Source organism: Ursus americanus, chromosome 27 (genome assembly GCF_024610735.1).
Source record: "Ursus americanus isolate L20-20 chromosome 27, mUrsAme1.1.p, whole genome shotgun sequence".
Classification (NCBI taxonomy): domain Eukaryota; kingdom Metazoa; phylum Chordata; class Mammalia; order Carnivora; family Ursidae; genus Ursus; species Ursus americanus.
The window spans coordinates 9,587,814-9,612,292 of NC_142153.1; the positions used below are offsets into that span (position 1 = coordinate 9,587,814).

At 37.2% G+C, this 24,479-nt stretch overlaps 1 protein-coding gene across 1 annotated transcript in view; it reads right to left on the reverse strand.

Annotated features, from left to right (window-relative positions):
* Positions 1–23,523, reverse strand: part of LOC148107621 (A disintegrin and metallopeptidase domain 3-like) — a 119,557-nt gene extending 96,034 nt beyond the window's left edge. The window contains exons 1-4 of the mRNA XM_087856327.1: positions 23,466–23,523; positions 22,950–23,032; positions 12,126–12,181; positions 9,273–9,351 (exon numbers count right to left, since the gene is read on the reverse strand). Coding sequence (XP_087712453.1) covers positions 9,273–9,351; positions 12,126–12,181; positions 22,950–23,032; positions 23,466–23,523 — 276 coding nt within the window. The remainder of the gene's footprint in view (positions 1–9,272; positions 9,352–12,125; positions 12,182–22,949; positions 23,033–23,465) is intronic.
* Between the last annotated feature and the right edge of the window lie 956 nt (positions 23,524–24,479).

The window sequence follows — 24,479 nt, forward strand, 5'->3', positions numbered from 1 at the left end:
AAATCAACGTGCAAAAATCAGTTGTGATTTTATACAATAACTATCAGAGAAATTAACCCCTTATCAAATAAGTGATTTGACATATTTTCTCCTGTTACATAGATTGCCTTTTCATTGCATTGATTGCTTCCTTTGCTGTGCAGAATCTTTTTAGTTTGATGCAGTTCCATTTTTAAATTTTTGCTTTTGGTGTCAAATCCTCAAATCCAAAAAATGATTTCCAAGACCAACATCAAGGAGGGTTTTCCTATGTTTCTTGTAGTTTTATAGTTTCACATCTTATATTTAAGTCTTTACTCCATTTCAAGTTAATTTTTGCAAGTGGTGTTATTTTGCATGTGGATATTTAGTTTTTCCAGCACCATTTATTAAAGAGACTATCTTTCCCCATTATGTATTTCTGGCACCCTTGTGAAAGATTAGATGATGTTATATGTGTAGGTATATATCTAGGCTCTTGATTCTGTTCTCTTGGTCTATCTGCTGGTTTTTAAGCTGATATACTTTTCTGATTACTATAAATTTGTCTTAGAGTTTGAAATCAGGAATTGTGATACCTCAGCTTTCTCCAGATTGCTTTGGTTATTTGGGGTCTTTTGTGACTCCATAAGAATTTAAGATTATTTTTTTCTGGTTCTGTGAGAAATGTCAGTGAATTAGGGGTTGCACTGGATTTGTAGATTGCTTTAGGTAGCATGGACACTTAATAATATTAATTTTTCCAATCTCTGAATGCAAGATATCTTACCATTGAGTCTTCATCAATTTCTTTCATCATTGTATTATAGCTTTTAATGTATAGGTCCTTCACCTCCTTTGTTAAATTTATTCCTATTTTATTCTTTTGGCTGCTATTGTAAATGGGATTGCTTTCTTAATTTCTCTGATGGTTACTGTATAGAATCACAACCAATTTTTACATGTTGATTTTGTTTCCTAAAACATTACGGATTTTACTGAGTTTTCTTTTTTTGGAAAATGATATGGAGATCCCTCAAAAAATTTAAAATAAAACTGAAATTTGATTCAGCAATCCTACTTCTGGATATACATCCAAAAAAAGGAAATCAGTTTCTCAAAGAGATATCTGCACTCATATATTCATTGCAGAATTATTCACAATACCCAATATATGGAAACAACTTAAGTGTCCAAGGATGGATGAATGGGTATAGAAAATGTGATACACACACACACACACACACACACACACACACACACACACACATATATATGAATACTATTCATCCATGAGAGAGAAGGAAATCCTGCCATTTGCAACAACATGGATGGACCTAGAGGACATTATACGAAGTGAAATTAGCCAGAGAAATACAAATGCTATATGAGCTCACTTAGGTGTGAAATCTAAAGACAAAAAGTTGAACTCATCAAAACAGAGTAGAATGGTGGTTACCAGGTGGTGGGTTTTGGGAGAAATAGAGAAATGTTAGTCAAGGGTATAAGCCTTCAGTTATAACATGAATAAGCTCTGGGGATCTAATGCACAGCATGGTAACTACAGTTAATAATACTGCGTTATATACTTGAAATTTCCTGCAAGTAAACCTTAAGTGTTCTCAACACACGCACATACACACACACGCACATACACACACACGCACATACACACACACGCACACACACACACACACACACACACAAAACTACTTGAGGTGTGATGGATGTGTTGATTAACCTGATCGTGGTAACCATTTTATAAGGTATATGTACATGAATCAATCACATTTGTACATTTTAGATACACACATTTTTATTTGCAAATTATACCTCAAAAAGCTAAAAAGTTATATCCACACAAAAACCTGCAAACATGGCTTATAGAAGCTTTATTCATAGTTGTAAGAAAACTCAGAAGCAATATAGATGTTCTTCAAGGTGAGTGGATTAATAAACTGTGCTATGTGCAGACAATGGATTATTTTTCAGTGCTGATAATAATGAATTATCAAGCCACAATAACACATGGAGGAATCTTAAATGCATATTACTATGTGAAAGAAGCCAATCTTAAAAGGCTTTTATGGTATGATTCCAACTATGTGACATTCTGGAAAGGGCAGAACTTTGGAGGCAGTAAAAAGATGAGTAGTTCTCAGGATGAAGGGAGGACAAAAGGTTGAACAGGTGGAGCATACAGGATGTTTAGGACAGTGAAACTATTCTGTATGATGCTATAATGGTGACACATGTCATTATATGTTTGTGCAGTCCCATGAAATGTACAAAACCAAGAGGAAACCATAATGTAAATTATGGACTTTGGGTAATTATGACATGCTCATGCAGCTACCTCAATTGTAATAAATCTATTACTGTGGTTGGGGATGTCACTAACAGCAGAGGCTGTGAACATGTGGGTCCTGGGGATATTTAAAAATCTCTGTACCTTCCTGTTAATTTTGCTGCCAACCCAAAACTGCTCATAAAAAAAATTAGGCCTTTTAAGAAATGAAGAGATGAAGACTTTCCCAGACAAAACCGAGGCTATCTCACGACTGTATCTGCATTACAGGAAATATGAATGGGAGTTCTTCAAATTGAAACAAAAGGGTGCTAAGCAGCAACATGAGCATGTAAGAATGAAAATCACTAGGTAAAGGTAATATATAGAAAATGCTGAATACTAAATTAATATAATGAGAGTGTGTAAATCACTCTTAATTTTAGTGTGAAAGTTAAAGAACAAAATATTAAAAATAACTATAACTAAAAATATGTTAAAAGATACACAATATGAAATGATGTAAATTGTGCCATCAATAACACAAAATGAATGCGAGGGGGAGTAAGAAAATTGCAGATTTTTGTATGTGGTTGAAATTCTTATCAGCTTAAAATACACTATTATAGCTATACATTTCATGTAAGCCACATGGTAACGAAAATGAAAATACCAATACAAGCTACACAAAAGAAAAAGACCAAAATATCAAAATATTTTTTTAAAAAATCAAAGAAACACAATAGAAGAGAGTAAGAGAAGAAAAGACAGAAAAAATACCTACAAAAAACCCACAAAACAATTAACAAGGGACAATAGTAAAAAACTCCCTATCAATAATAACTGTGTAAATGGATTAAACTACACAAACAAAACACATAATAAGAGTGTTGAATGGGAAAAAAAGGCAATATCCAACACTACACTGTCTGAAAGAAACTTGTTTCAGATTTAAGGGCATAGATAGGCTGAAAGTGAAGGCATAAAAAAAGACATCCCAAGCAAATGACAACGAAAAGGGAGCAGAGGGGGCTATACTTGTATCAGACAGAATAGACATTATGTCAAAACCGTCACAAGAATCAAATAAGGACATTTTATAATGATCAAAGTGTCAATTCGCCAATAAGAAGTCACTTCCCACCACTTAGGATGACTATAATCATACCAACAAATAACAACAAGTGTTAGTGAGGATGTGGAGAAAGTGGAAATGTTCACACTGTTAGTGGAAATACAACATGGTGCAGTTTCTAATGAAAGCAGTATGGAGATTCCTCTAAAAACTAAAAATAGAACTACCATATGATCTTGAAATGTCACTTCTGGGTAGTTGCCAAAAGGATGGGAGTGAGGACCGCAAGGAGATACTGGATCTCCTATGTTCACTGCAGCATTACCCATAAGAGCCAAGATGTGGGAATAACCCAACCAGGCATCAGCAGATGAGTGGATAAAGAAAATGCGGAGCACATTCAATGGAATACTATTCAGTCTCAAAAAGAAGCAAATTCTGCAATATGTGATAACATGGATGAACCCTGAGCACATCATGCTAAGTGATTCCAGGCAGAGAAGTCAGTCACAGAAACACAAATACTGCACGATTCCATTTATATGAGACATCTAGAATAGATTCATACCATCAGAGAGTGGAACGGTGGTTGCCACGAGCCGGGGAGAGGGAGGAATGGGGAGTACTAACTAATGGGCACAACATTTCAGTCAAGCAAGGTGAATAAGCTCTAGGATCTTCTGTAAAAATCATACTATAATTAACAAAAAAGTATATGTAAAATTTCTTGATTGTAAAATTCACATTTAAGTATTTTTACCACAAGAAAATAAAATATAAATTAAAAATAAGAAAAAAGAAATAAGGTTGAAAACTTCACAACACTGATGGATGGCATATAAACATTTAGATTCCAGAAGCTAAGCAAACTGTAAAGAGAATGGACCCAAAGTAACTCACAATAAATGGGTTATCATAATTAAAATGAAAGCAATAAAAATACTTTTAAAGTAACCAGAAGACATTGTCACATAAGCTATAGGAGAACACCAAGTTGAATGAGAGCAGATCTCGCATGTGTAGTCATGAAGGCTAAGAGGAAACATCACAGCAGTTTTCAACTGCTGAAAGAAAAGTACAAGCAAACATGAACTCTATATCTCACAAATTCACCCTTTAAGAATGGAGGGGAAAAAGAGACTTTCTCAAAAAAGGAAAACTAGATTTTATCACTAGCACACATACCCCTAAAAATGTCAAAAAGAAACTCCAAAAAACAAGGTAGTAACATCACATGAAGGCCTGGAGCATCCTAAGGAACTGGGAAAAACAGAATGGATTGAAATAGTGGTAAATATAACAGGCAATCTTTTCCCCCATGAGTTTGTTAAAACACATTTGGTGGCTGAAACAAAAATCATATACCATCCGATGCTCAATATATGTAAAGGAATTTTTAATCAATTGTATTTTAAAAGTGCAGAGGATAAAGAAGCCCAAACAGAAGTACGGTTTCAATATTCCACTGAAATAGTAAAAATTCCACATAATAGTAAGCTATATTGTAAGTTATTTATGATATATTTTAATACCTACAGCAAACACTAAGAAAACTATAGTAAGGAAAATATTTTAAAACACCATAAATAAATCACAATGGAATCCTAAGAAAATGTCCAAATACCCAGAAGAAGGCAAGAAGAGGTGAACAAAGGAATGAGAAACGTAGAAAAAAAGAAACAAGCCAGTAGGGTTATGGTAAACAAAAACCCTAATATTTCAATAATTACTTTAAATGTCAATAGTCTAAAAATACCAAATAAAATACTGTGCATCAGGGTAAATGGGAGAAAAAGAAATACACTATGGCTCAGCTAAATATTCTTTTAAGGAACTCATTTCAAATATAACATAGGTAGACTGGAATTCAAAGAATGGACAAATATATATCATGTGAGTATTCATAAAAATAAAACAAAGTGGCTTTATTAATATCAAAGTGGACTTAGTAAAAAAATCTACTTCGGACAAAGAGTCATTACCTAATCATAACAGCATCAATCCATCCAGAACACACGGCAATCCTAAATGTACTAGGCATCAAAGAACAGAGCTTCAAAATACGTGAAGCAAACACTGATACAACTGAAAAAGACAAAACAAAAAACAAAACAAAACAAAACAAAACAAAAAACCCAATAATAACTGATGAATTCAATATGTAGCATACAGTTATTGATAGTATTAGACAGAAAATCAGTAAAAACACAGAAGTGAACATCAGTCAATATGATCTACATGACGTTTATGGAAGACTCCAGCCCAACAGCAGAGTACACACACTTTTCAACTCTTCAAGAGCACTCACCAACACATACAGTATACTGGATCTTACCCAAACCTTCACCAATTTAAAAGAATTGAAATCATACAGGATATATTTTCTAACCATAATGAAATCAAACTAGAAATCAGCAGACAACAGGAAAAATCTCCACACATTTGGAAATTGAACGACACACTTTTTAAAACTCCACAGGTCAAACAAGAAGCCTCAAAGGAAATTGTGTTAAAATGAAAAGATTACATTCTGTTGTAGGCTGCACATTGAACAGTGCTGAGCAGGAAATTTTAGTACTAAAATGCTTACAACAAAAAAGAGGAAAGGTAACAAATTGATAATACATTTTTCCCTCAACAAACTAGAAAAAAGAAACTCAAAGAAAGGTATAAGGGAGACAATAATAAACATAAGCGCTAAATGCCATGACATTGAAAATAAGGCAACAGTACGGAAAAAAAACAAGAAAAAGCTGACTCTTCGATAAATTCAGTAAATTGAAAAATCTCCAGCCAGACTGACAAAGAGGAGAGAAGACAGCAATCATTGATGTCAGAAACAAAATACTCCTGCAGTCTTTGGGGACAAATCACTGTGACAAAATTACACCCCTAAATTCCACACCTGAGATGGAATGGACCAATTCTTTAAAAACCACAAACCACCAAAACAATACATATGACACAATAAGCAAGATACTCCAAAACTATTAAATAACTTGAGTCAGTAAATAAAATCTCCCCCCGCCCCTGCACAAACACACAAATCCACAGGCCTAGTGAAGACACTAAAGAATTTTACCAAACAGCTTAAAAATTAGCATGTTCTTTATACATCTTCCAGAAAATAAAATAAGAATTAACACTTCCAAATTTATTTTATGAGACCAGTATTGCTCTACTACAAAAATTAGACAAAGTCAGTACAAAAAAAGAAAACCACAGACCAGTATTTCTCATGAACTTTGACTAAAAAAATCCTCAAGAAATTACTAGCAAATCAAACCCAGTCATGGATAAAAAGTATTACCCACCAGGACCAAGTTGTAGCTTTTCTAGATATGCACTACTGTTTTAATGTCTGAAAATCAATCAGTGCAATCCATCATATCAATAGGCTAAAAAAGAAAACTCATATGATCATATCAACTGATACAGAAAAGTCATCTGATACAATTAAACACATACCCCTTGATGGGGGGGGGGACAGAAATCTTAGCAATCTAGAAATAGAGAATTTCCTCAAATTTGTAAGGAATATATGGGGAAAAAAAAAACCAAACCTACAGCTCACATTGTCTTCAATGTGGAAAGAATGAATATTTTATCCCTAAGATGGGGAACAAGGTAAATCACTATTGTAATTCAGCACAGTACTGGAAGCTATAACAAGCACAGTAAGGCAAAGCAGAGAGATAAAAAGCATACAGACTGAAAAGGAAGAAAGAAAAATGTCTGTATTTATAAAAGACACATCTATGTAAAAATCTCAAGGAATCTATCTAAAAATAAAAAACATAGAGTATGTGACTTCAGCAAGGTTGTAGGATACCAGATTAACACAAATCCATTGCATTTCTAGATAACAATATGTGGAAATTGAAATTAAAATACAATACCATCTACAGTTGACCCAAAGAAAATGAAATGCTTCGGTATAAACCTAAAAAACTATGTACAGGATATGCATGCTAAAATTACAAACTATTTTTGAAGACACGAGGAAAAACAAAAATTCAAATAAATAGAGAGTCTCACTGCATTCACAGATTAGAAGACTCAACATAGCGAAAAGTTCAATTCTCCCCAAATTGAGCTACAGGGCCAACACAATGTCTATCACAATCCCAGCAAGTTTGTCTGTATCCATGAAGTAATTTAGTCTGAAATTTATATGAAAAAGCAAAATACCTACGATGGTCTAAAAATCTTGAGAAAGAATAAAGTAGGAGGAATCACTGTGGTCTATATAAATGCTTAATTTACATGTTAACTAAAGAAGACAGCATGGTAGTGGCAGAAGAATAGACACATAGAAAAACTGAACAGAATAAAGAACCCAGAAATATACCCATAAAAATATGCCCCACTGACTTTTTGACAAAGATGCAAGAGCAAGTCAGTGCAGGACAGCCTTTTCTGTCAGTGATGCTGAAACATATAATGCAAATCCTCAGCCAGAAGAACAAACCTTGATCCAAATCTCCCACCTTACACACAATTATCTCAAAGTGGACATACAATTAAATGTAAATAAAGCTGTAAAACTTTTAGGGGAAAAAAACATAGAATCTTCAGGAGCTAGGGATAAATGGAGTTCTTAAGTTTGATACTGAAACCTCCATTCATAAAAGGAAAAGTTGATAAATTAACTCTCATCAAAATTAAAAATTTCTATTCAATGAAAGGCCTTATGAACAAGATGAAAAGACAAATTACAGACTGTGAATATAAATATGGGCAAAACACATTATCTGGCAAAGGACTTGTATTTAGAATACATAACTGCTTAAAAATCGACAATAAAAAACCAACCAATCCAATTAGAAAGGATGGATAAAGGACATTAATAGACATTTCATTTCATGAAAATATACTCAACATCACTGGATATTAGGGAAATGCAAATAAAAAATTACATGAGCTATCACTATACATCTATCAAAATGACAGAAATTTAAAAAGATTTTAAATACTGATCAAATGGTGGCAAACAGGCAGACACTCTATCATTCCTATATTGCCAGTGGAAGTGTAAAATGGTACAGAAACTGGAAAATAGCTAATAATTTCTTTTAAAAAATAAACATATACTTACCATATGACCTGGCAATCATATTCCTGGGCATGTATCCCAGAAAAATAAAAAATGTGCCCACACAACAAATTGCACATGAATGTTCATAGAAATATTACCTTAAATAGTTAAGGACTGGAAAGGTAAAGTGTGAGAACATGTGGACCTGATGTTTCTTTGTGGGAATGTGATTGTTTCGAAAAATTTCTTTTTTTAAATGGATATTTTTTATTTAAATTCAATTAACCAATGTATAGTACATCATTAGCTTTTGATAGAATGTTCAAGCATTCATTAGTTGCATATAACACCCAGTGCTCACCATATCACGGGCCCTCCATAATGCCCCTCACCCAATTACCCAATCCCCTTACCCACCTCCCTTTCCACAACCTTCTGTTTCCCGGAGTCAAGAGTGTCATATAGTTTGTCTCCCTCTCTGATTTCTTCCCCTGCAGTTTTACCTCCCTTCTACTATTGTCCTCTGCACTATTCCTTATGTTCCACTTATGATGGAAACCATATGATCATTGTAATTTCCACCACTTCCTCTGTCCTATGACATCTCAATTAAAATGACCCTGTATTTAGGGGCCTCTTATTCTTAGCTCCTTAACCCACTTTCTTTCTCTCTCAGACCCTGCTAATGCTTCTGGTAGTTTAAACAACCTTTTTGGATAAGAGATTCCGGAGCTCCAATTTGAAAAGTAGTTGTTCTGTTCAAACTACCTTCATCGTGACTGCCGCATTATATTTGGGCTTCTGATCTGTTTGCCCGATAATTCTGGGTGGTAGAAAGCATCCTTTTGCTTCCTGCCAATGGCACCTTAATGATACAGAAAACGTAAATCTACAGAGCATAAAGGAAAACTTACCTTTATAAATGAAGAATCTGGATACAATGTTCCTGATTTGTTGTATGCATACACCAGGAAATGAGGGTCTAAAAATGACCTAATTCAACCAAAGTAATGACACTTCATTGCAATAGTAACATTAACAAAAACAGAATCATGACATTAAAATTCACTTTCAATTTTACAAACTCAAATATTCAAAAATTAAATGGGCTCATCTCTCCATTATCTCATTTCCTTTTGGGTAGCATATTTTGTGTAAGAAAAAATACTAAGCAGTATAACCGATAGCAGTAGGGACATTAAAATGACATAGATTTACATATACTAGAAACCAGGACTTCCGGATTCCCACAGCAAAGTTTTCGTTTAGATTCAACAATCAATAAATCTCATAGCAAAAATATTTGCTAATTTGTTAACATTTGCTAACAAGTAGCCATAGATTGATAAACAAAAAATATATCCTTTTCCCATTAGTTTTCATGAAATTATACTGTGGTGAGAAAAACCCCCAAACTCTCAATGCCTCAAAACAACAATGAATGTTCTTCCCAAGTTTACTGCAGGTTCAGCTCCACACTGCCTTCCTTCTGGAACCTGGGAAAAGACATACCTCCTACCCCTTGGAACATGCCTTTCTTGTAGCAGAAGGAGAAAAGAAATTGTAGAAGCATACAATAGTTCTTAAAGCCTTCGTTTAGAAGCAGGAGGCTAGTGCTTTGCTCAAATTTCATAAGCTAAATGAATTCTATAGACAAGTCTCATATACATGGTGCCGAAGTGTAATCTTTTCACAGAGAAGATTGCGATTATTACAGAACAATCTGACACCAGTATTTAGTGCCCGAAGACCAGGCTTTCTCAAGGAATCCAAACACTAAGGGACAGTCCAAGGCAAGAATCAGAGAGGACCTAGAGTTCACGGAACGTGCACATTACATGTCAATGGAGGTGGTGGAAATGGGGATCCAGAAGCATCCACAGGAAAAGGAAATTCAACAGATTTCTGACAAGCATAATTAAAAGGATAAAACTTCAGTTTGCAAGTTCATTCGTCCTGGATCCTCAAAAGTATACTTTTGCTTCTACAAAAAACAACAAAAAGATCTGCCTTGATCAGTGAATTAATAGAAATACCCATGACCACTCACTGGAAAACAACATCCAGTGTAAGGAAAATGAACAACAAAAGGGCAGAAGGCAAAACATAAAAGCAAGTTCCTAACGAAGTTGAATGAAGAATTTGGTTAAAGAAAATAATCATTATTTCAAGAAAAGTTAAAAAAGTTAATAAGCTTTCAGAGCAGATCATTTCAAGTAGAAAGAAGACACTCTGAAACTAAAGTGATGACAGATGGAAAATAATAATTCAATAAATGTGTCAGAGAATTTGTTTGCTAAGAACAGAAATAGAGTCCTAGCTAATAAAGAGAACACATTTTGCTAATAAGAAACACAGCCAAAAGAAAGATTTAAAAGTAGTTGGAGGAAAAACTACACTATAGAGGGCAGATCCATAAGACCCAATAGGAAACCACAGATTTCCATAAAATTTCTAAGAATGTGTAGTGATTTAAAACCAAAATGAAAAATTTAGGGGTTTATTTAATTGTGAGAACAACTGAATAAATATAAGTTAACACAAAGATGCACTGTAATATTTTAGCACATCTGCATGCTTTTGAAAATCTAAACTGCTGCTGTCTTCTCAGAAACACAATATCTCTCAAAATTCTAATACAAAATGTGAGTAACAAGGAAGGTTGCTGTGAAATTTACATCAGTTACTACACGCAGATTGCTTAGAAATATGCCTGGCAATTGCTACGTGCTCCATGAATGCCAGTTACTTTGGTTGTTTTTGTTCTTGTCACTATTATCACTATTATTACTATTATTCACACTGCTTGATCCAGAAACCCATTTCTTGGTATTAAGCCCACAAAACAAAATATCTATTACATAAGAATATACGGATAAGGATGTTTATTGAAGGACTCCATAGTGAAAATTCTTGGAAATCACCTCATTTCCTATCAACATGTCATACTACAGACCGTTACCTGTTAAAGAATGAGGAAGATATACACATAGAGGAAGAAAATGAACACCATTATTAAATAAAAGCTACTGATTGCAAAACAGTGTTTCCATTTCTCTAAAAACAAACCTTTTTGGTAGGTTTCTACATATTTCATTTAAAGGAAAGGTGAAATGTGGAATAGAAAATGGTGGCAAGATAGATACAAGGGTATTAATATTGGTTCCCTCACAGAGTAAAAATTGAAGATATTAAAAAACGTTGGTGGGGGGCGCCTGGGTGGCACAGTGGTTAAGCGTCTGCCTTCAGCTCAGGGCGTGATCCCGGCGTTATGGGATCGAGCCCCACGTCAGGCTCCTCTGCTGTGAGCCTGCTTCTTCCTCTCCCACTCCCCCAGCTTGTGTTCCCTCTCTCCCTGGCTGTCTCTATCTCTGTCGAATAAATAAAAAAAATCTTTAAAAAAATAAAAAATAAAAAAATAAAAAACGTTGGTGGAATATCAAGGAAATGCTTAAAATCATATAAATGTATAAAATGACATGATGGACAAAATTAATTGTTACAGTTGTGGCTATATTTTGAAGAGTTACATAGACTAATTTTCATTTATCTGGCATACATTAATTTTGCATGATGAAATTAAAATTTGGCTCGAATATTAGATGTAAAACCTCAAGATGAAGACTTGGAATTCTAGTCTGACTTGAATTACAAAGATGTAACATATTAAATATAATAGTCATGCTCTAGTTTAGGCTCAAGTTTAGGGTAGAGACTGTAAAAATTTCAGAAACTAAAACTGTATGAAAAGAAGAATGGCCACTTACTGTTTTTCAAGATGGAGAGTGTACATTTTCTGGTCAAGTTCGATGGCATAAGTGACCTACAGCAAAGTATTCAAGAAGAACATAATTATTAGAAATTCTGAATTCTTAAAAATCAAAAGCCATAACTTCTTAAAATGTATTTACTCTTTCATTTAGACATAGATCATAACACATGTCTCAAATAATATAGATATATATAATATAGACATATATAATTGTAATCCTTCAATCTGGGAATGTATGACAGAATTAATCATAATTAAATTTAAATAAAATCAAAGAGTCTCTATTTCAAAACTAAGAGTACTAGTCACAAAATTTCATAACGAAATTTTAATTTAAAATGGTTACATTTAGAAATGTTGAGTAATCTTTGAAGAAACTTGAATTGTATTATCTTTTTTCTACTTTGCAATTTCTAGCCCAAATATATTGAAAAATTAAAAATAAAACACAGGTTCCCTTTTAAGATTAAAGGAAGTGTCCCCTACTCTTCATCTCCCTGTTCCCTTTAGGAATTGCCTCAGCTACAGAGGGTCACCTCACACCAAGTCACAACTTTCTGAGACAGCCCACATTTAATGACAAGTTCCCTCACCTCAACTCCAGATACTAATGGGCCATGCTAGCTTCACACTATGTTAAGATGTGACTGAGTCTCTGTCTCCCCCTTCTCACTTCCTCCACTCCCGTTCCACAGGGGCTCATCACAAGAGCATACCCTAAAAAACTGCCTTCCCAGGAATCTTCTCAGAGACTATATCCCCAATAACCCTTATCTGTGACATAATCATAAAACGTACACGTTCTTCATGGTGTAGCACATGGTCAATGTGGGTACAATTTCTGCATTTGCAAAGAATTTGAATTCCGTCATTGGGTATAATTTTCTGCATAAGTCATTTTATTTATTTTTGGTTGTGTATATATTTTATTCATGATGAATGCATAAGAGTTCTTGCATTTTAAATTTATGTGTTTTTTAAAATAATTTTTATTATGTTATGTTAGTCACCAAACAGTACATCCTTAGTTTTGATGTAGTGTTCCATGATTCATTGTTTGCGTTTAACACCCAGTGCTCCATGCAATATGTGCCTTCCTTAGTACCCATCACTGGCCTATCATAATTCCCCACCCCCCTCCCCTCTGAAGCCCAGTTGTTTCCCAGAGTCTATAGTCTCTCGTGGTTCATTCCCCCTTCTGTTTACCCCCCCTTCATTCTTCCCTTCCTTCTCCTACCGATCTCCCTGCTATTCCTTATGTTCCATAAATGAGTGAAACCATATGCTAATTGTCTTTCTTTGCTTGACTTATTTCACGTAGCATAATCTCCTCCAGTCCATCCATGTTGCTGCAAATGTTGGCTAATCTTTCTTTCTGATGGCTGCGTAATATTCCATTGTATATATGGACCACATCTTCTTTATCCATTCATCTGTTGAAGGTCATCTCATCTCTTTCCAGAGTTTAGCTGCTATAGACAATGGTGCTATGAACATTGGGGTGCCTATAGCACTTCTCTTCATTATGTCTGTATATTTGCGGTGAATACCCACCCAGTAGTGCAATTGCTGGGTCATAGGGTAGCTCAATTTTTAACTTTTTGAGGGACCTCCACACTGTTTTCCAAAGTAGCTGTACCAAATTGCATTCCCACCAACAGTGTAACATGGTTCCCCTTTCTCCATATCCTCTCCAACATTTGTTGTTTCTTGCCTTGTTCATTTTTGTCATTCTAACTGGCATAAGGTGGTATCTCAGTGTGGTTTTGATTTTAATTTCCCTGATGGCTAATGATTTTGAACATTTTTTCATGTGTCCATTAGCCATTTGCATGTCTTCATTGGAAAAGTGTCTGTTCATATCTTCTGCCTATTTTTGTGAATTGATTATTTGTTTCTCATGTATTGAGTTTTAGAAGTTCTTTGTAGATCTTGGATACCAGTCTTTTATCTGTAGTGTCATTTGCAAATATATTCTCCCATTCCGTGGGCTGCCTCTTAGTTTTTTTGATTGCTTCCTTGGCTGTGCAGAAGGTTTTTATCTTGTTGAAGTCCCGTGAGTTCATTTTTTCTTTTGTTTTTCTTGTCTTTGGAGATGTGTTATGCAAGAAGTTCCTGCAGCCGATGTCAAAGAGGTTATAGCCTATGTTCTCCTCTAGGATTTTGGTGGATTGCTGTCTCAATCTAGGTCTTTCATCCATTTGGAGTTTATCTTTGTGTATGGTGTGAGAGAGTGGTCAAGTTTCATTCTTTTGCATATAGCTGTCCAATTTTCCAGCACCATTTATTGAAGAGACTGTCTTTTTTCCACTGGATGCTTTTTCCTGCTTTGTCAAAGATTAGTGGACCATAGAGCCAAGCGTCCATTTCTGAGGTCTCTATTCTGTTCCATTGGTCTATGTGTCTGTTTTTGTGTCAGTACCATGCTGTCTTGGTGATCACAGCTTTGTAGTATAGCTTGAAATCAGGCAACGTGATGTCCCCAACTTTGTTTTTCCTTTTCAACAATTCATTGGTGATTTGGAGCCTTTTCTGGTTCTACACAAATTTAAGGGCTGATTGTTCCAGTTCTTTGAAAAATGTCATTGGTATTTTGATTGGGATGGCATTGAAAGTGTAGATTGCTTTTAGTAGCATAGACATTTTAACTATGTTAATTCTTCCGATCCATGAGCATGGAATATTTTTCCAACTTTTTGTGTCTTCTTCAATGTCTTTCAAGAGTGATTTGTAGTTTCTAGAATATAGGTCCTTTACGTCTCTGGTTAAGTTAATTCCAAGATAACATATGATTTTTGGTGTTATTGTAAATGGAATGGATTCCCTAATTTCTCTTTCTTCAGTCTCATTGTTCATGTATAGAAATGCAACTGATTTCTGAGCATTGATTTTGTATCCTGCCACATTACTGAATTGCTCAATAAGTTCTAGTAGTTTGGGGGTGGATTCTTTTGGGTTTTCCATATACAGTATCATGTCATCTGTGAAGAGAGACAGTTTGACTTCTTCTTTGACAATTTGGATACCTTTTATCCCTTTTTGTTGTCTGATTGCTGTTGCAAGGACTTCTAGTACTATGTTGATAATAATGGGTATCCTTGTCATGTCCTGATATTAAGGGAAAGGTTTTCAGCTTTTCCCCATTGAGAGTGATATTCGCTTTAGGCTTTTCATAGATGGTTTTTATGAACTTGAGGAATGTAGCTTCTATCCCTACAGTCTGAAGGGTTTTAATCAGGAAAGGATGCTGTATTTTGTCAAAAGCTTTTTCTGCATCAATTGAGAGGATCATATGGTTCTTGATGCTTTTCTAATTGATGTGATCTATCACACTGATCGATTTGCGAATGTTGAACCACTCTTGCGTCCCAGGGATGAATCCCATTTGGTCATGATGGATAATCCTTTTAATGTACTGTTGAGTCCTATTAGCTAGGATCTTGTTGAGAATTTTGGCGTCCATATTCATCAGGTATATTGGTCTGTAATTTTCCTTTTTGATGGGGCCTTTACCTGGTTTGGGGATCAAGGTAATACTGGCCTCATAGGATGAGTTTGGTAGTTTTCCTTCTGTTTCTATTTTTTGAAACAGCCTCAGGAGAATAGGTATTATTTATTCCTTGAATATTTGGTAGAATTCCCAGGGGAACCCATCAGACCCTGAACTCTTGTTTTTGGGGAGATTTTTGATCTCTGCTTCAATCTCTTTATAATTAATTGGTCTGCTTAAATAATCAACTTCTTCCTGTTTCAGACATGATAGTTTATAAGTTTCCAGGAAGGCATCCATTTCTTCCAGGTTGCTTAATGTATTGGCATATAGTTGTTGATAAAAGTTTCTAATGATCCTTCCTATTTCATTGGTGTTGGTTGTGATATATCCACTTTCATTCATAATTTTATTAATTTGGGTCCTTTCTCTGGTCTTTTGAATAAGTCTGGCCAGTGGCTTATCGATCTTATTTACTCTTTCAAAGAACAAGCTTCTAGTTTTGTTCATCTGATCTGTGCTCCTGGTTTCTAACTCATTGATCTCTGCTCTAATCTTTTCTTTTTTTAAAAGATTTTATTTATTTATTTGTCAGAGAGAGAGCACACAAGCAGGGGGAGTGGCAGAGGCAGAGGGAGAAGCAGGCTCCCCATTGAGCAGGGAGTCTGATGTGGGACTTGATCCCACGACCCTGGGATCATGACCTGAGCCAACGGCAGAAGCTCAACCACCTGAGCCAGTCAGGCGTCCCTCTGCTCTAATCTTAGTCAACTGACTTCTCGTGCATGGGTTAGGCCTGTTCTTCTGTTCCAGCACCACCTTCTTGAGGTGAGAATATAAGAACTGCATTTTAGATTTTTCTATTCTTTTGTATGAGGCTTGGATGACCATGTATATTCCCCTTAGGAATGCCTTTGCAGTGTCCCAAAGGTTTTGAACTGATGTGTTTTCATTCTCAATGGTTTCCATAAATTGCTTAAGCTCTTCTTTAATTCCCTGGTTTACCCAATCATTCTCAAGTAGGATGGTTCTTACTTTCCAAGTGTTTGAGTTTCTTCCAAATTTTTCCTTGTGATTGAGTTCCAGTTTCAAAGTATTGTGGTCTGAAAATATGCAGAGAATAATGTTAGCCTTTTGGTATCGGTGGAGACCTGTTTTGTAACCCAGAATATGGTCTATTCTGGAGAAAGTTCCATGTGCGTAGTGTTCTGTATATATCTATGAGGTCCCTCTGGTCCAGTATGTCATTCAAAGCTCTTGTTTCTTTGTTGCTTTTCTGCTTAGGTGATCTGTCTATTGCTAGGAGCGGAGTGTTGAGATCTGCTACTATTATTTTATTATTATCTATATGTCTCTTTTTTTTTTGGTTAAGAGTTGGCTTGTGTATCTAGCAGCTCCCCTGTTGGGGGCATATATATTTATAATTGTCATATCCACTTGTTGGATACATCCTTTAAGAATAATATAGTGTCCTTCTGTATCTCTAGTCTTTAGTTTAAAATCTAATCCATCTGATATGAGAATTGCTACCCCAGCTTTCTTTTGAGGTCCATTGGCATGAAAAATGGTTCTCCATCCCTTCACTTTCAGTCTGGATATATCTTTAGGTTCAAAATGGGTCTCTTGTAGACAGCAAATGGATGGGTCATGTTTTTTTATCCCATCTGCAACCCTGTGGCATTTTATGGGAGCATTTAGGCCATTCGCATGGAAAGTGACTATTGAGAGATATGATTTTAATGATGTCATGTTGCCTGTGAAGTTTTTGTTTCTATAGATTGTAAATTTCTGTTGTGTATTACTCTTGGGGTCTTTTTACTTTTATAGAACCCCCCCCCCTTAATATTTCTTGTAGGGCTGGCTTGGTAGTCACATATTCTTTCAGTTTCCGCCAGTCTTGGAAGGTCCTTGTCTCTCCATCCATTCTGAATGACAGCCTTGCTGGATAAAGGATCCTTGGCTGCATGTTCTTCTCAGTTAGAGCTCTGAATATGCCTTGCTAACCTTTCCTGGATTTCTAGGTCTCTGTAGACAGGTCTGACGTTATTCTGATATTTTTCCCTCTGTAGGTTAGGATTCTCTTCCCCCTGGTCTCTTTCAAGATTGTATCCTTGGATTAAATATTTGTGAATTACACTATTATGTGACGTGGTGTAGGTCTGTTGTCATTGATCTGGGGAGGGGTCCTCTTTTCCTCTTGGACATGAATGCTTGTTTCCTTTGCCAAGGTAGGGAAGGTCTCAACTACAATTTGTTCAAATATCTCTTCTAGACCTCTCTCTTTCTCCACCCCCTTGGGGATGCCAATGATTCTGACATTGGAATGTTTCATTGAGTGAATAATCTCCCATCTACATTCTTGAGATTGGATTTTTTTAGCCAAGTTTCCATTTTTTCCTTCTTTTCTATCATCCCATCTTCCAATTCACTAATACGTTCTTCTGCCTCATTTACCCTGGCCCTCAGAGCATCCATTTTAGACTGCATTTCATTCATAGCATTTTTAATTTCCTCCAGATTCACTCTCATTTCTGCCCTTAGAGATTCTACATTCTCATTAATATTTTTGTTAATATTTTTTTCAAGCCTAAACATCATCTTGGCCATTGTTACTCAACTCCATTTCTGACAATTTGGTTATATCCATATCCATCAGTTATGTGGCAGAGGTCCCAGTCTCTGTCTCCTTTCTTTGCTGAAGATTCCTCCTCCTCGTCATTCTAATAAGGAGAGGTTGTGGGGATGCACAGACCTCAAATTATTGACCAGGACCCAGGCACTGTGCACTTGTTGTATAGGGACCTTAAGGATGTGGGCTTCTTGATTTTTCAGCCTGCCACCTGGGGGAGGGGCCTGCCACACTGATACTCAGGCCACCCTGTTTGTGTAAAGTCTCCCTGCCCCCTGCGAGGGGGGATGGGGATGCGCACACTGTGAGCCAGTATTTCTAGGCTTTTGTTCTCTGGCAGCATCCCCTTGCAGTTTTCTGTGACTCTTCTGAGAGTCAGAGCCACAGTGGCCATATCCTAGCCTCTGTTTCAGAACAGAAAGATCACAGTCCACTCTCCACTGAGCTCTCCTGGCCATTTTAACTCTTTTCTGTTGGTGCTGCTAAAGACCTCATAGCATCCTAGGTTGTGCTCCCCATAGCCACTCTCCCAGTCCTCCCTACCAGGGCCCATCCATCTCTGTCCTTTGTGATTCTAACACTGCCAGCTGTCCCCGGATCCCCACGTGTGCTCCCAAGCTCCCTGTTTTAGTGTGGTTCTCGTGCACTCCAGAGCTCCGGTTTTCAGTTTGGTTGTGTGTGCGCTCCCAAGCTCCCGGTATCAGTCTAGTTCGAGTGTGCACTCCAGAGCTCCGGTTCTCAGTTTGGATGCGTGTGCGATCCCAGGCTCACGGTTTCGGTCTAGTTTCAGTGCGTGCTCCGGCACTCCGGTTGTCAGTCTAGTGGTGTGTGTGTTCCCAGGCTCCGGGTCTCAGTCTGCTCTCTCATGGGTGCATGCCAGTCCGCCAGTCCGGCCTGCTCCCCAGTGCAGGTGGCTACTGCTTCCAGCACCCAAGCGTGGGGGCTCCCTCCCCCTTCTATTTATCTTCTGATACCTGTGCACAGGTTCACGGCTCCCCGCTTTGTACCTCAATACTCAGCACTGGAGATGTTCATTTATAGAGATCCAGATGTATCTTCCTATGTCTAGGGCTGATTTCATGGGTGTTCAGGATGATCTGGTAGATATCCAGCTCAATTCAGGCGACCAGCTGAAAAAAGGGGTCCTCGACTCCTCCACCATCTTTTCCGACCTCCTAAATTTATCTGCATAAGTCATTTTAATCCTTCTCATGTTCAGCCTTCTGTAAGTTTACAGCTATTGAAGAAAGTGTGTTGGGGCATATGGGTGGTGCAGTTAGTTAAGCATCTGACTCTTGATGTCAGCTCAGGTCATGATCTAAGCTCCCTGAGCCTGGAGGTGTGAAATGGAGCCCCATGTCCAGCTCTCTGCTCAGTGCAGTCTGCTTAAGACTCTCTCTCCCTCTGCCCCTTCCCCTTCTCTAAAATAAATAAATAAATCTTTAAAAAAGAAAAAACAGATGTGTCAACATCTCCCTAAATTATTGTGATATTATTTCTTTCTCCTTTTAATCTGTAGTTTTCTTCATTACATATTTTGTTTGGGTGTAAACAGGAGTAAAATTAACAAAATTGCAAACAATTATAAAGTAGGCCTCTATGTCATCTTCAGAATATGACTTGAATTTGGGGTTGTAATTCTTCTATTTCATCCATTATCATTTAATATACATTATGACTTAGGATTTCTTCTTCAACCCATGAATAATGTAGAAGTGTATTTTTAAATTTCCATATACATTTTTAGAACTTTTAAAGATTTAACTTAATTGAATCGATACCAGATACTGTATTGGTAATATTTGATTTTTAACGATTTTTTCCTTTTGTCAATTTTGTTGAATAATATGCATATTCCTGAGAAGAATGTGCATCATTACTGTAGAGATAAAGTTGAATTGTAGTTGGATCAGAAAAACACTATCTTTACCTCTGGGGTTTGCCTAGAACTCTGGACGTTTCTCACTTTCAGCTAAGACAAAGGCAGTGAGATTTGTAAGGTACTTTTTCAGGTTCAAGTACTCTCTTGGCCAAGGTTAACTTCTTTAGTGTTTCCCTACCTAGGCTGACAAGGCTGGCTTGGCTACTGAGAGTCACTGAAAGCTTTTTAAGGAGCTCTCTGAAAGCCAAAATTTCCCCCATAAGTCTCGCTACTTCAAGCCAGGGACTCAGCATGTTCCAGAAGCAGAGTTTGGGTTCATAGGAATGTTTCTTGAATTCCTGATATTTGCCTGAATTCTCTTTCTCTTGCTGTATCATATGCTTTGCCATTACATAAAAGCCTCACGATGATTCCCTATAGAGTCTAGTGAGCCCTAACGAACAGCAGAGAGGAAAAAACAATATATTCAGGGTGATGGGTTCAATTCTATATAAAGCCATCAATAAAATATTTTATTGTTCAAATTGTCTTTATGAATCTTTTTATGATTTAAAAACCAACATTTGAGAAAAGATCTATGAAAATGGATTTGAAAAATTTTAAGATCTATGAACATAGATTTGAAAATTTCTCCCTCTACTGCAATCAGTTCTTACATATGCTGAGAGCATTTTTAAATACATACAAATTTAGAATTTTTATATGTTCCTAGTGAACTAAATATTTTATTAAGTAATGATGCTTATCTCTCACAATGGTGTACTGGTGTGTGTACTAAATGTGGATTTTTTTCTGTTTTTCTCATGGATACTTGTGTTTGCTTTTGGTTAGCATTTTCTCAGTAGTTGTCATACTCCTCTTAACATTTTAAACTCTCTGGATATTTATTTTCGGTGTAATAGCTTTTACGAACACATAATCACCAGATTTTTTTGGTGCCATAAAGGGAGACAGTCGAACAGACCACTCAGTCTATAAAACCTGCCCCACTGTCTAACAATTTTCCAGTTAGTAATTCAATGCTCCTCCTAGATTTGGCCACTGAGGTTCCAATACTTGGATTCCTAGCAGATGCCTCTGTGTCTTTACATCAACCTTCTTTCTTGAAATCAAAATGTCCTAACCAAAACTTCTAATTCATATAAAAAGAAACAAAATCAGTAAGAAATTAACAAGAGAAACAAACTGAGGGCCTCAGAGGGGAGAGAGTTGGGGGAATGGGATAGACCGGAGATGGGTAGTAAGGAGGGCACGTATTGCATGGTGCACTGGGTGTTATACACAACTAATGAATCATCGAACTTTACATCAAAAACCAGTGATGTACTGTATGGTGACTAACATAAAATAATAAAAAAATATTATTATAATTATAATTAAAAAAAGAAATTAACAAGAAAGAAAAGATTCAAATAGGCAATATACATCAAGGCATGTTATCTTAAGACTTAATTAAAAAATGCCAGTTAAAAGTGAAGCATTCATTTTCATGTTCATGTTAAAAGAAATGAGAACTAAGCCTGGAAAGCCCTCAAGTAGGTAAGTGTCATTATTTTTTGTTAATGGGAGTCAACTAACACAACTTTTATGAGACGTTTTGCAATATTTATCATTTTTTTTTAATGACTTGCCCATCGATCCTATGGAAATGACTATCCAAGAAGGCTTATAAAACTACATGTTTGGGTGCCTGGGTGGCTCAGTCAGTTAAGCGGTTAAGCACCTGCCTTCCACTCAGGTGATGATCCCAGGGTCTTGGGATCCAACCCTGCATCTTCTGGCTCCTTGCTGAGCGGGGAGTCTGCTTATCCCCCTCCCTCTGCCCCTCGGTCTGTTGCCTCTGCCTCTGCCTCTCCCTCCGCTCATGCTCATGCTCTCTCTCTCTCGAATAAATAAATATTTTTAAAAACTACATTTTTAAATTTGACAAAGAATGATGTTACATCCATATAATGAGATGATCATGCAGTTATGAAAAATAATGACAAAGCTGTATTTATGATCATCAAAGTAAATTCTAACTTTATAAATAAATTAAAAGTCAATGAGCACACTCATATATTATTATTAAAAATATATGTGCAGGAGTGTGCACGTCTCTAAAAATTAATTCAGTTCAAATTTACTACCTTTAGAAACCAAGGCAGACATTCACTTCTTAACAACTCTGTGTGCTCTCTAGATTTAATTTTACAATGTATGTGCTTTACTTTTTAATCAGATTATATATGCAAATATAGGCATGAAGAAATTCTTTAGTCATTTTAAAAATCATGTTACAAGGTAAATATTACTGTGACCTCATATACATGGAATAAATATTTAAATGCACATATTTTCTAGAGAAAAAGTCCGGTAATCTGTATATATTATTTTGTGTGACAGGAATTTGGGGTACGTTTTTCTGAGTTGGTTTTTAAAAAGTTTCATAGTGTTTATTAGGAAATGAAAAGAAAAATCAAACACTTTCATTGAGACAAAATGACTCTTTAACACAGTAATTAGAACAAAAAATTTCAAAGGAATATGCATGAATTGATTTGGGTCATGTAGTCCAATAAAAATAAAGTATTCATTTTAAAAAAGGGATTTCCACAGGATGCTTGGGTGGCTCAATTGGTTAAGCACCTGAATCTTGATTTCAGCTCAGGTCACAATTTCCCGTCGAGATGGAGCCCCCCATCAACCTCGGCCCTCAGTGGGGAGCATGCTTAAGATTCTCACTTTTCCTCTGCCTCTGTCCCTCCCCCTTAACTCGCACACTCTGTCACAAAAATAAGTATAAAAGTACAACTTAAAAGAGGGATTTCTTAATTACATGCGTTTCTGAAACTTCACCGTCGCTGCTGTTTGTCCCAATCTTCCGCGGCACTGTAATTTGTAGAAGTGATGTTTCAGGATCTACAGCAAGGAAAACATGTGTGAGCATTCCCCAGTGCTTGGCAGCGTCCTTATTCTTCACTTGTCCTCTCACATCACGTCACTCTTCCAACTTAACCACTTTGGAGCATGACCCTCCACCATCCAGAGCCTTTTGGGACATGTTGACCTCAGCCCCAGCAGGCGAAGAAGTGCTGCTCTGGAGTCCCCACCTCCCAGAAGATGTGCGCCCTCTCCTCCAAGTGCAGGGTCAGGCAAGTGAGGGGCAACTGTCCCAGTCCCGCTCTGAGCCCTCCAAGCAGCAGGCCCAGGAGGATCTGACTCTAGGCGGGCTCTGACAAGACGCTGGGCTCTCCCCAACCAGACCCGGGGTTCTGGAGCGAGGTTCTGGGGCCCGCCACGCCCAGAGGCTCTGGGACAAGTGGCCCTCTATGGAGCAGGGTCCTTCACTCACGAGGGCCCGCGGAGGTCAGCCGGCTTAGGCCTGAGAGGATCAGCAGGAGAGACAGCATTGTGGGGCCTGCCGGCCTTGCCACGGTGGTGGCTGTTGGCTGCCTAACCGCGGCGGCTCGCGCGGGACCTGCTATCCCGGCCAGTGGGGCGGGTGTCTGCGCGGGCAGCCAGGAGGCGGGGGAGGGGGTGTGGCTGCTCCACCCACCCCGCCCCCTCTGCGGACCCTGCGCGCAGCCGCAGTCTCCAGCACCCACCCACCGCCCACTGCGCGCTTGAGGCACAGGCTTGCCTGTCCTGGTGCACTCGTGGGTTTGGGCTTAATTTTCCAAAGCGCGGATGTTGGAAGCGAGTTCAGGAATGATGTAAGGGTCATAAAGTGCATTTTCTTCTCTGGAAATGGGCCATTTGCTGGTGAAGCGCTTGGCAATGTTAATAGTCCAGGTCATAGTTTTCTGGCACAATGGCTGAATTACTGTAGTGAAGGAAAACAGAAAATGGAAGTTCGCAGTGTGTTTGGTAACATACAGTTGCCTATTTTAACCATATCTACTGCTGGATTTCTAATTTAAGCCGCAGGTCAAAACACATACACATACGTGCAGACACATGAAGAGTAAAAAAAGTGGTATCTAAGGTCTTCATTGGTAGATAACTTTGTTTCTTAGAAAACTCTCTGGTTATCTTTGTGTATGGTGTGAGGGAGTGGTCAAATTTCATTCTTTTGCTTGTAGCTGTCCAATTTTCCCAGCACCATTTATTGAAGAGACTGTCTTTTTTCCACTGGATGTTTTTTCCTGCTTTATCGAAGATTAGTTGCCCAAAGAGCCAAGGGTCCATTTCCGGGTTCTCTATTCTGTTCCATTGGTCTATGTGTTTGTTTTTTTGCCAGTACCATGCTGTCTTTGTGATCAACTCTAAATGGATAAAGACCTCGATGTGAGACAGGAATCCATCAAAATCCTAGAGGAGAGCATAGGCAGCAACCTCTAAGACATCGGCCACAGCAACCTTTCTC